The 13179-nt window shown below is 45.3% G+C and overlaps 1 protein-coding gene across 1 annotated transcript in view; it reads left to right on the forward strand.

Moving 5' to 3' along the window:
* The first annotated feature begins 315 nt into the window (after nucleotides 1–315).
* The window catches only part of fam184ab (family with sequence similarity 184 member Ab), a 132419-nt gene continuing 119555 nt past the window's right edge, over nucleotides 316–13179 (forward strand). The window contains exon 1 of the mRNA XM_048250057.1: nucleotides 316–1182. Coding sequence (XP_048106014.1) covers nucleotides 1006–1182 — 177 coding nt within the window. The 5' untranslated portion in view covers nucleotides 316–1005. The remainder of the gene's footprint in view (nucleotides 1183–13179) is intronic.

Here is a 13179-nt window from a genome sequence, read left to right on the forward strand (position 1 = left end):
CTCTTGCGGTTGGGTGGATACATTTATAGAGATTAAAAAAGCCAAGCTTTATACAATGCCTACCCTGATGACGCTACACAAATGGACAGGCTACGATTTCTTCATATTAGGTTGCAGGTGCACAATATAGCCTGTAATTAGTGCAAATGTCCAGGTATTTTTATCTCAATAATTTTCAGCTAAATCCGTTTAATATTTCTATGTTTGCATCAATGAATGGGCAGAGTGAAAGAACGCAAACAGCGAGCAGCGGAACTGACGTCAGTGACAGTAATGTAAACTGTTGAAGTGATCCATGGTAACAGAGTCTTGAGCAGTGCAGCAACCAACCACTCAGTCATAGCTAACGTTACACACACACACACACACACACACACACAAGAGCAGATAGAAAGACCCCGGATCCTACCCGGTCCGGTTCTTTCTGCTGAAATCACTGGGTCTAAAACGTGACCCACCTGCAAGCTGAAGCTATTTTTATCCGTGCAAACATCTGCGTCGCGGGACAGCTGAAACATCCCATGGAATAGCCAAATGCCAGAAAGACAGCGGAGAATTTGAGGAATCCGAATGCCTAAACTGTCTTGTACCGTTGATTCTGCCCTCTGAAGGTGCGTTTGTAATGTTTGCCATTTGCTCTTGAAGAGTACGAGAAATAAGATGAACAAGAATGTCTGTAACGCTAACAGTTATACGACCTGCCTCAGAAAATAAGGACAGCTGAATAACACTTGACAAGCTGCGTAGCTAACGTTAGCGATTACAGTTTTTACCATAACATTATTCAGTAGGATAGTACCAAGCTGTATCGGTGGTATTTTGTCCGGACTGTTATAAAAATGACTCATTTAAATTAACAAGGAGTGCTACTGGTTGACGCCTGGATGTGTTTTGCCTCAGCGGGTCTCAGTAGAAAACTCCCCGTTGACGGAGACAGTTCAAACCATCGTGCCATTAATTTAACACAATCATATACAGTAGTAACACATTTGAAGGATCGTGAAGATGGCGACTGGAGCGGGTTGGCAGCAATACTACAGCCCTGCTGGCAATTCATCGACCGGAGCGGGGAAATATAATTCTGGTCACCCGTCTTCAATGCCTTTCCAATCGGGCATTGCCATGGAATATACTCAAGATCTTCATCTCAAAATGAGCAAGAAGATTGCCCAGCTAACCAAGGTAAGACTCATACCCTGGCAGCCTGTGTTCTGACATTTGTGTCTACCTTGAACGCATCGATTCTGTGCTGCCAAGTGATGTGCTCTCGCATCTAGCTGCACTTGTCAGCGCGTGCTGGAGGTTAGAGGCTATCAGTCACGGAAAATGATGCTCTAAGCCAATCACTTTCTCTGGACAGCCAATACAGTGCTCCCTTTTACTGCTTTTGTTTTCGCTGTTAACGCTGAACACAAACCCTACACATTGGCTAACTTTGATGACACCTTCCCACACTAGCTTGTGCTTTATTTTGTTGCGACTACTGTAGATGAGTCGTTCTCGTGCTGTTAATATGAAAACGTGACTGAAGCTCGCGCTCCTGTAAGCAGTCTTCTGGCAAAAAAAAGGGGGATGAAGAATTAATGTTCACGTTTCAACTGAGCCCATTTCCCCATACACAGACCAAAAATACCCCTGAACATGTGTTCAACTTCATAGGCTAGCATATGATTTTTTTTTTATCAGTAGTGTGTTGGATTTGCATTCAACTGTCTTTTTAGAAACAGAAATAAAGGTAAGTGTATACTGTCTTAAATGTAGCTCTCGGTTTAAGGTTAATTCACAAGTTATTAAACAAAATACTGCATAATATTGGCAGAAATTGAAGACCGACTTGTTAGGCTACAGGTAATTTATGAGTAGCTGTCATACACAAAATGTAGACTCTAAATTGTGCATATTTTAAAACCATTTTTAGTTGTCACTGGCTTAAATGAGATTTAATACAATTGAATAATATTAGATTTGGGCTAGCCTATACATGTATATATTATGTATAAGTTATAAAAAGGCCATTTTAATCACTCTTTGTTTGTAAATATCATCAGATCATAAACCTAATGGCCATAAAGATATCTGCAAAGCATTAGTAGATTTAGCTACAAAAGGCTACAAAACAGTGACAGATTAAGGTAGACTAGTATTTCAAATATGTGAAAACATAATTTTATTATTATAATCTCCCTTCTCGTTAAGCCTAGTCATAAAAAAAGCACTCCGAAATAGAACATCATTGTTCTCTGTCCCTGCGGCTGCCCTCTTATTCACAGGGATGATTCATATTTCCTATCCTCTCCATGGCAGCCCTCACAAGGTCCCTCTCTCATAGACGTAGGCTACGATACAGAAATCACCTTCTCGGAGGAAAGAGCTTCATCCCTTCAACCAAGCACTGATACATTTATCCTTGTTATTAACTATTTCAGAGTGTTAATTTTTGGCTTTTGCTATCACACCTGACATTCTTGGCCTTTTGTCTAGCCTTTAAAAATAATAATAAAGAAATGTCCAATGTAATTCAAGCAATTAAGATAGAAACCATCCAGGATTAATCGTGAAATGGCGTTACTACAGTATGCCTCCATGACTTGCTGCAATGTTCATTCCTTGCTAGAGGACACACTCAGCAGAGGGGTTTGGGAAAAACACAGTCTGTGGTCTTTGTAGGGGGGTCTTTGTTTGTGGTTTGTAGAATCGAATAATGAAGAAGAGTGATTCAATAAGGTCCTGAAACCCACCAATGAGAGACCGCAACCCTGTTAGGCTTTTGCCACTGTCTCAATGTCATCAACCCTGGACGCTATGGCTGAGGGTTATGTTTTACAAACTTTTTCTGCTACAGTGAATTCTCTAGTTTTTTAATCTCTCAGTCAATTTCCAACAGCAGAGAACCTGTTTCTTTCATAAATGAAAGGTTGTAAGGTGAAAGGCCAGACTAATCTAATCTAGGCTTACCTCATGAATAAGTTGGCTAGCAGGCAAATTCCTGTCAGTCATGTCATCATGACCATGATGTTGTTGCGTAGGCCTATGTCTTGTGGTATGTGGACAGAATAAAGTTGTTAAAATAGCCTGTTTGTTGCCCCCTGTAATGACCTAAATGTCCTAAAATGATGGTAATGACACCAGCGAAAACAAATTAGGCCTAGCGATCAAATCAAGCAACAAACAAAACTTGATAGGCTAAATTCTATACCAATGAAACTTGTGAGACCGGCAGTTTTTATGCAGTGGTTGTACAGCCTGCAGGATATATTGCAGTGGGCAGAATGCACTCTGTCGGATTTTTGAACTTGCATTAACTACTGAGTGGTGGGTGCTGTTTTTGCTCAAAACAGCACAATCTGTTCTCTGCGATCTGTTTTCTGTTGCCGGAAGCTAAACCTTGACTTTTCATTAATTTAGAATATCTGCAAATCTGCAAATAACTTTCTGTCTCTTTCTTTCTCGCTCTCTCTCTCTCTCTCTCTCTCTCTCTCTCTCTCTCTCTCTCTCTCTCTCTCTCTCTCTCTCTCTCTCTCTGTTTGCGGTTGGGAATAGGATGTGTGAGAATTAATTAATGTCATGGGGTTTCGCACCTTTCCCTTTCCAGGATGATAAATTATTAATGGCTGGGCTACTGTCCTGACCTCTCTAAACTCAGATTGTCCTGAGGATGGGCTTTGGACTCAGTCTAGAATGATCCGCTGTGCCTTTTATAAAGGGTCTGAGTGCACAGAGTGCACAATCCTGTGACTTTTTGGGAGCTACGCTGGCAGTTACCAATCTAGGCATTAATAAGGATATCTTATTCATAGGTGAGTTGGGTACTATGGGTAGGCCTTATAGCTGGGGATGGCTTGGCTTTTTTACATGTTTTTTATTCACATTTTTGATACCCAACCTTGTAGTAAGAAGCATATGGATAAGAAATGGAGTGTTCAAGACCTCATCCAATGTCTTTGAAACTATCTGTGAAACAAGACACTGTATGCATACTTTGTATTGGTCTAACATTGGTCTATTAGTAACTAGGCTTAATATACCCAAACAAGTCAGCCTAATGTTTTGGTATCCTTTCACAGAGCTATGAGGAACCTCTGGTTTGGCCATTGTCAAATGAAATTAGAACACAGACCGAGCATGTCTCTCCCTCTCACTGCCTCAGAGCTGCATTTTACTGTCTGTTGCGTTTTATAGAACATGGTTGTCAAGAAAATACAGCCTGCCTGTGTCGCATATTGCTCCCATAGCAACAAAATCAATTCAATTCAAAATAAAAAAAATACTCATTTTGAAAAAAAAAAAATGTCTACCTGGTCCGACCTTGCACATTTACGAGGTGTGCTAACTTTTTATGGACCTGTGCTAATCTTCCCTTGTCATCCCTTTCTAGCGTTAGAGAGGCTGTGAGAGAGGAATGTGCTCCGAGCGCTCTAGGAGGTGGAACGTTGGCACGGTCGGGTTGACATGACGTGCCCCGTCAGTGGAGGAGCGTGCCAATGGTTGCCTGAAATTAGACCTGCGTGTAAAATTCCCCCCCGAGCACGCGTCAGGCCCGTCAAAAGCGTAATAGGAACAGCAAGATGAATACCTCCCCCCCCTTTACGGGTTATGTTACATAATGGGTTAGACTGGCAACTTCCGGGAAGAGTTGACTGCTTTAATTAAGCAGGGCTAGTTTGGTTGGCAAGGCAAAAAGTAAACAGTGCACCCCTTGTTATTCTCATACTGGCTTGGCTTGTGGTGGTACTGGCCCACGAACACAATTAACTATCACCACCTACTCTACTACATCCTATTTTACTTTTTATCACCTGAAAGCGTGTTTGAAAAAACATTTTTTTTTTTGCTTAATAAATAGCACTGGTGAAAGATAAGGAATGCTGCTCTCTTGTCACTGAGATCTGATGAAAAAAGCACTAAACACATTACAACCTCAAGGAATGTTGTTGTTTTACCCGTACTTTTTTCTTTTTGTCTTTTTCATCTAATCTCTTTCTCTCTTTCTGTCTTGAGTGCCAGGTGGTCCCATTCCCTGGGATGTCGTCTCTCTGAAGTTGTTCAAAACAGCTTTGTTTTGTTCCCCTCTCTCTCTCTCCTTCCCTCTCTCTCTCCCCACCTCGTTCTCTCTCTCTTTCTCTCTCTCTCTCTCTAGAGCCCTAGTAGTCTCTCTAGTTAGTTAGCTTATGTGCACACACTCTCCACACTCACATGTTCTGTTGAAGTGGCCAGCCCAGCCCGTGCTTGGTTCTGGGCTTGAGCTGGGCCCTTTTGCTGCGGAGAGCAGATGGTTCGATCCGTGGGGGGTAGAGGGCTGCTCTCCAGCTCTGGCTGGGCGGCCCGTGACTCAGTGTCCTTCAGGAAACCAGCACCTCACACCCCCATGCTCCTGAGTAGAGCCAACGGAAGGAGCACTGCAGGTCCAGGTCCAGAAAAAAAAACAAAAAAAACACAACAGGGCTGAAATATTGCTTACTTTGCACAAGCATTTAGTTTCTCAGTAAACAGGCTCACATAGTTGGTGGATGGTGTATAGTAAAATTGCTGTGTAGGTGGCTACACCGGAGGTTCATGGAGCTCTGTGAACTTATAGGTGATTAGTGAAGAAGACTCAGGGGTCCTGTGGGGCGCGGGCGGCGGCTCTGGCTTTGAGTAGTTCTCTGGTTTCTGTAAGCAGTAGGCTAAGTGTCAGCACATTCCACCCCAATGGTACAGCATGACATGGAAAATAGGGGCTTAATGCATTGCAGTGTGAATGCAAATTCAGTCCTATCTTAATGGTTTGGCCATGTGACAGTGATGATGCACACTTGGTGAAGTTCTATAGCATTGGGGGTTTTTCCCCCTCTAAAGCTTCTAGCTTTTCTTATTCTAGCCTTTTTTTTTTCTCTCCTCTAATATCAAAGCAAATGTGTTGGGTTCTCCTATGGGTGTGGGGGAGTGGGTGGTTGTGGTTGTGGTTGTGTAGGTGATAGACATAAGGTAATTTGGAAGGATGGCAAAAGTGAAAATGGGCAAGGGACCTGGATATTGGAGACGGGGGAGGCGTTATTAACCTTGACGGAGCGCCTCTCTGTGAGTCCTCACAAACCATTGACAGATTTCATTTAGATAATTTCACATCCCATGGCTAGAGTGTGCCTTATTAGAGAGAGGAGTGGATGGAAAGACATGAGTGGAAAAAGGGGGATGAAGATAGGGAGAAAAGAGAGAGAAGAGAATGTGTGATGCAATCAGGTAATGGTGAAACACACTACAGGTGCTATGCGTCTTGAAAAGGGCGTTACGCTGGTGCTCAGCTGGAGACATTTGTGCCAGAAGGCTGCTCTCGTTTATTAGGTTTGTTTGAGAAGAACACAATTTAGACTGAGACAAGAAGTTTCTTGATGGCACCATCAAAAAGTTGCAAATAATGGCTATGGTCCTCTTTTTTTCCTGTAAGAGGTGACAGACCTGGAGTGTTGGTGGGGAATGATGCAAGCGGTTGATGAGATTACCTGAAATGGTGCCCCCGTTGCAGAAGATTGATTTGTACCAGAAAGATCCATTTTAATGGCTTTCAGAAAGCTCAATCCATGCCTTACTATGTAAGTGAGAGACACTTTCCCTTGTATTTTTCCCCCCTCGATAATTTGCTCACTATAAAAGCCAAATTACAGTAAGAAGAATTATCACATACTCACACCATACTCACACCAAACACCACCCCCCACACTGTAGCCAGTCACTTCATAGCGCTGCCATGTTGACCTATGCGGGCCCCTACAGGGACTGGGCCTATTGCTGCTGCTCAGTTTTGCATGTCTGGCTTCCTCGAGTCCCTGCTATGTCTGCATGAAAACAGGTGAGCCTCTCCAGTGGTGTGGCCCATATAAGCAATATTGTTGGAGCCACGAGTAGCTACCTGCTTTTGAAGAGGAATGTTTTGGCCCCGTCTGAAGTCTGGAGTGTGTAGCACCCCCATCACAGCAAGAACAAAAGAATAGCAACATCCCCCCCCCCCCCCCCCCAATGTTTTCATGCTGATTTACAGCCCTATTTTTTTCACGCTAAATTACATTTTTTCTTGTGTTTTAGTAAACAGCTCTAATTGCTGGTTCTGCAATGGAAGATTGTGTGACTGCATAGCATGCATGCCGATTGATCACTGCTGGACTGTCAAAAGAGCTCACACACACATTCAGTGATAACAGTTTTCTTCCTCCAGACCAGTTTGAGCGTGCCAACACATTGTAAGCATACATACACACACTCGCAAGCATACACCTTTTAGCCCCACACACATCCTAGTTAAATCCCCAGCCCACATGACAGAGTGTGTAAGTATTAGGTTGTGAAACAGGAGAACATTAATAAATCAATACTCCCCCAGCGGAGGCTACACACACTACACACAGACACACACACTACATCACAGTGTACACACACTACACACAGACACACCCATACCGCTGCGCTGCGCTGCCATTATCGCTGCGCTGCGCACGCGCCCTGCCTTACGCACGCACCGCCCCACACACACACATGCGCACACACACACACACACTACATACACACACTACACACACACACACACACACACACACACACACACACACACTGGTCTGCGATCTCTAGATGAATTATTAAGGTGGGTCAACAAGGCCAGTTCTCCCTGCAGACCCGGAGAGGGTTGGGTCGGGTTGGTGAGAGGCCCCACGCACGCCGTCCCTTATCTGTGGCACTCGGTGGGGACTTCACCTGGACAGGGGTGATGGTGGTGGCTGGGGCGTAAAGGGAAGAACTGACATTTTGCTGCGATAGGAACGGAAGCTGGCAAACACATCCTCTGTCTCAAGCACGGGAGTTTTATTGGTGTGTGTGAGTGTCTGGATTTATTTTCTGATTAGGAGTGGACGTTTGTCCTCCATCTCGTGTGGAGGAAGTTTTATTGGTGTGGTAGCCCTGACTCTCGGGGTTTGTTTCACAGTTCTGACCCGTTTTTATTTGCCCCCAGCTGTTTTATTTCTCATGCCTTTTCTTTATTCTCTGTCAGAATAGAAAGCAGTGTAGGGGGACGTGCTGTGCTGATCTGCCCACTTGGCCCACAATACTTGGCAAACCAGTCAACTGAGTTATCCTCCCCTCTCTCCTCTCCTCTTGCACGGTACTCTCCACTCCTCCTCTCCCCACCCTCTCTCTCCTCTCGTCTACTCTCTTCTCTCTTTTCTCGTCTCCTCTCCTCAACATCTCTTCTCTCTCCCTTCTTCCCCTCCCCTCTCCTGTCTTCCCACCCTTTCTTCTCTCTCCTTTCCTCTTGCACTGTCCCTTCCACTCCTCCTCTCTTCTCTCCTCTCTTCCCACTCTCTCCACTCCTCCTCTCTTCTCTCCTCTCTTCCACCCTCTCCTCCTCCTCTCTTCTCTCCCTCCTCTCCTCCTCTCTTCTCTCCACTCCTCCTCTCTTCTCTCCTCTCTTCCCACCCTCTCCACTCCTCTCCCCTCCTCTCTTCTCTCCTCCTCCTCTCTTCTCTCCTCTCTTCCCTCTCCACTCCTCCTCTCTTCTCTCCTCTCTTCCCACCCTCTCCACTCCTCCTCTCTTCTCTCCACTCCTCTCCCCTCCTCTCTTCTCTCCCTCCTCCTCTCTTCTCTCCTCTCTTCCCACTCTCTCCACTCCTTCTCTCCCCTCTCCTCTCTCCTCACTCTCTCTCTTCTCTCCTCTTGAATGCTCTCATTGATCTCTGCTGTTAATCACAGCAGGCCCCTCTCTCTTCTCTCCTTTTTCCCCTCCAGTCTCCCCTTTTCTCCACCTACTCTCCTCTCTCCCCACCCTCTCTCTTTTCATTGATCTCTGCTGTCTTAATCAGAGTATTAATCAGCATGCTCCTCTCTTCTCCTTTTTTCCCTCCAGTCCCCCCATTTCTCCACCTCCTCTCCTATTCTCCTTTTTTCCCTCCAGTCCCCCCATTTCTCCACCTCCTCTCCTCTCTTCTCTTTTTCCCTCCATTCCCCCCTTTCTCCACCTCCTCTCCTCTCTTCTCTTTGTTCTCTCCAGTCCCTCCATTTCTCCACCTCCTCTCCCTCTCCTCAACCCGTCTTCTCTTCCCCGACCCTCACTTCTTGTCGCCGCTCACTCGCTCGCTCCTCTCCTCCCCCTGCCTTCCTCTATCTCTCCTTTCATTCTCTCCTTTCATTCTCTCCTTTCATCATCCCCACTCTTGTTTTTCTTTTGCTCTCTCTTTCTCTCTGTCTCTCTCCAGTTCATTTGGGCTCTTTAGTTTTTTGGAGGAGAGTTCCCATTAAGGACGAGGAGGAGGGTTGGTATGACTTGCCCTCGCGCATCAGAGGGGTGCAGTGTTAATGGCTGTTGACTCTGCAGACTCCCACCTGCGGCACTACAGGGGGAGCGATGAGAGATGAGGGCCAAGCCTCGCCAACTTCTCTCCTTTTCTCTCTGCGTCTCTCTCTCTCTCTCTCCCTCTCTCTCTCTCTCTTTCTCCTCCCCATCTCCTCATCTCTCCCCCTCTGGACAACATCATCTTGAGTAAATGCCATCCTTATTACTATGCGGCTGCCGTCGACGCCGTTTGTACCCCGAAGCCGCGTGGCATATCTGGAGCCTGCTAGATGCTAGGAGAGAGATTAATTCCAGTCATGCCCACAATGCATCAGTTTAATAACCAATACTGATGATCCTTTTTATTCAACCTCGTATGGTTTGGCGATGGGCTTCATATTATTGTGGATTTCTACATTACCTGGATGCTTAATCAGCACAATGAATCATTCCACCCACCATACTCCATGTCCATGCCCACTCTCCACCCATCAATATGAAAATGAGTTATTGATCATTAAATTAATTATATAACACCGCTATCAATATTATATTAAATATTGATTATATATAGAGATTATAAATCTCAACATGCTAAAATCAATGAGGGCCTTATTACCATAGGGTTACTGATTGTGCTTCTCGCTCTGTCAGAATCTAGTAGAAGAGTTATAGTGGTGCATAAAACTTGCATTTTTTCAGCAACAATATGGCTGAGGTTCTCTTGGTATTAGCACAGCCTAACCCCACAAGAGGTCTGTCCTTTCACTTTTTTACTGGCCTCTACTGAGTGTGTGAGTTTGAGGTCAGCAGTAGGCGAGATCAATGGAGATCTACTTTAACTGCCCACTGTATCACTCTGGATGTGCTTGAGGACAGAGGCCCAGTGTGAGTTAGGATGGTCCTTGGGTGTGTCCAGTGTTGCTGACATGCAGCCCTTTCTCTCTCTCCATCTCTCCATCTCTCTCTCTCCATCTCTCCATCTCTCTCTCTCCATCTCTCCATCTCTCTCTTTCTCTCTCTCCATCTCTCTCTTTCTCTCTCTCCATCTCTCTCTTTCTCTCTCTCTTTCTCTCTCTATCTCCATTGCTCTCTCTTCATCTCTCTCTCTACATCTCTCTCTCTCTCTCTCTCTCTGGAGCTGCTCAGCAGGTTTGCTGAGACCATTTTGGCTCGGTCGTTTGCTCGTCCTTCCCCAAGGCTAAGTCCACTCCCCGCCACCCTCACGCCAGCGCTTCGGCCAGAATGCTACAGCATGGGACTGTGAAAACAGACTGCTCTCTGATGATAAAAGTCCCATCATCGCCATCCCCCCATTCCTCCATTCTTCCATACCTCTCCATCCCTCATTTTTGAATCTTTTCTTTTTTTTTGCCTCCCTTCCTACTCTTTCTCCTCTGAATCTGGCAGTAGCTTTGTCAAAGCCTCCGATGGCCAGGCAGGCTATCACCATAGCTGATCTCGCCAAGGTTGAAGAGAGCCGAATGCAGCTTTTGGCGATAAGAGGCTTCAATCAGGCAGCTGGCATAGACCCCTTCCACCTCCACCTCCTCTATCTCCTCCTCCTCCACCCTCTCCTCTCTTCCCCTCTTTCTCTCTCTACCTCCTCCTGCTCTGCCTCTTCCAGCCGCTGTTGCTGGTGCTCTGATGTGCGGAGGCCTGCTGTTCCATCAGAGCTATTTTTAGCTCCTCCAGTGTAGTGCAGCCGGTGCCTCTGGAGCGGCATTGTGTTTGCCGCCGTTTCCGTGGCCAGATTTCAGATGGGGGGTTGGGGGGGGGGTAGAGGGGCTGCCGGTAGATCTTTTGGGCACAGCTTCTGGATGTTGAGTGTGTGTCTGTGTGTGTGTGTGTGTGTGTGTGTGTGTGTGTGTGTGTGTGTGTGTGTGTGTGTGTGTGTGGCGTGTCGCGTACATGTGTGTGTGTGTGTGTGTGTGTGTCTGTGTGTGTGTCTGTGTGTGTGTGTGTGTGTGTGTGAGTATGCGCGTGCATGTGTGTGTGTGTGCGTGTTGGTGGGCGTGTGTTGGTTACATATTTGTGCATTCTTGCCTCCAGTCTCTGTTTTTTTTTCTGTTTAATGTTAGGCTAAGCTATATGTTTATCCATCCAAGGGAGCTTGAGAAATTGGTGGCACATGTGTGTGTGTGTGTGTGTGTGTGTGTGTGTGTGTGTGTGTGCGTGTGTGTGTGTGTGTGTGTGTCTGTGCGTATGTATGCGTGTGTTTGCGTGGGTGTGTGCGTGGGTGTGTGTGTGTGTGCGCGTACGCGTGTGTGTGCGCGTGTGTGTGCCTGTGTGTGTGCCGTGAGAAATAAAAATATCTTTCCCTCTGACAGCTCTAATGAAGATTGTCGGTTGATTGATACATTTACTTGATTAAAGTTCATTTCAGCTCCCCTTCACGTTTTGGGTTATTTTTACCCAGTGTTTATTTTACCCAATGATTATTCATTCATTCAATCAGTGCAGATTTGGTGATAAAATTGGTTCAAACACTTTCGTAATTATCTTGTTTTGCTCCACAATTTATCGTCCACAATATAAGCCCGCTTTAAACTTGCCTCAATGAGCAGTATGACAAATGTTCAGTGCTCTACACTGATTACAGCTCAAGCTATGATCAGTATTTGACACCATATATCGCTCTGTCTTCTATTTGTGTCTCCTTCTCTCTATCTCAGTGTTTCTCCAACTTTTTTCTCCAACTGTCTTTTTTCTGTCTCACATAATACGTCTCATACCATCACGATACGATATGATATGATACAACTTTATTTTTATCAGTTTGTGCTGAAATTCTTTTTGCATCCCAGGGCAGCTCATTTAAGGATAGGAGGACATAAACCCATACATGTAAGACATATAGTAGCATCAATAGACAGGCATGTAGGCATACATGTAGGACATACAGTAAAGCATCAATAGACAAACATGAAACTTAGCCACACGTGACAGTATCAAGCATGACAGAAGACAAAGCAGTTTTTTATTTTTTCTCTCTCTTTCTCTTTGTCTCTTCTGGATCATATTCATCTTTCTCTTGAAAAACCCTCATGCCATCAGGGAAAAGACTCAGATGCATGAGGACTACCCGGCTGCTAAACAGCTTTTCCCCCACAGCGATCAGACTGCTGAACCAGAGAGTGGGAATTAAACTGAATTGACTCTTATTTATCAAACCAACTTATTTATCTTTTTTATAGTCATATTTTAATTGCCTTTATAACCATTTTTTATGTGATATATAAGAACCATATAAACCATGTTTTTTATGTGAATTATAAGAATGACAAGAATAAACTATTTATCTTTGTCACACCATTCTTAGCAATCTTCTCTTTTTCTATCATTCTCTCTGTCTATCTAATTGCCCACCCCCCCACCATTCCTCACTCCTCTTCCTTAATCCACTCCGATCTCCTGGTCGGTCCAGGTGCGTTTTCTGACAGATCGGGTACACAAGGTGTTGTGAGACTCCAGCCAGATAAATGGCCCACACCTCCGCCGTTGCTGTCGCCGCCGCACTGATGACAATGCATCGCTCCCATAAGCGTCGGGCGAGTGGGCGGTAGCCGGGGCATTGTTGTCCCATTGGTTTCCATGGTTATGGCCAAAGGGCTACTTAATTTTTCAATCTGCCTCTTGCCGTGATCCGTCATCTTGCCGAGGTTGAACTCCTGGAATCAGTTGCCCCTAGGGGTGGCAGCAAACATGGGGTCCTGTCAAAGCAAACTACACACACACAAACAATGGCTCCCCAGATGTTCAGTGATGTTGTTCCCCAGATGTTCAGTGATGTTGCCATCTAAACGTGTCCCCTCTGAGAGACTCATTGATGTCTAACTTCCTCCCAGGAGCAAGGCAGGTCTACTTAAATGATGGTTGGTAGG

This window comes from Alosa alosa, chromosome 8 (assembly GCF_017589495.1).
Source record: "Alosa alosa isolate M-15738 ecotype Scorff River chromosome 8, AALO_Geno_1.1, whole genome shotgun sequence".
Taxonomy (NCBI): domain Eukaryota; kingdom Metazoa; phylum Chordata; class Actinopteri; order Clupeiformes; family Clupeidae; genus Alosa; species Alosa alosa.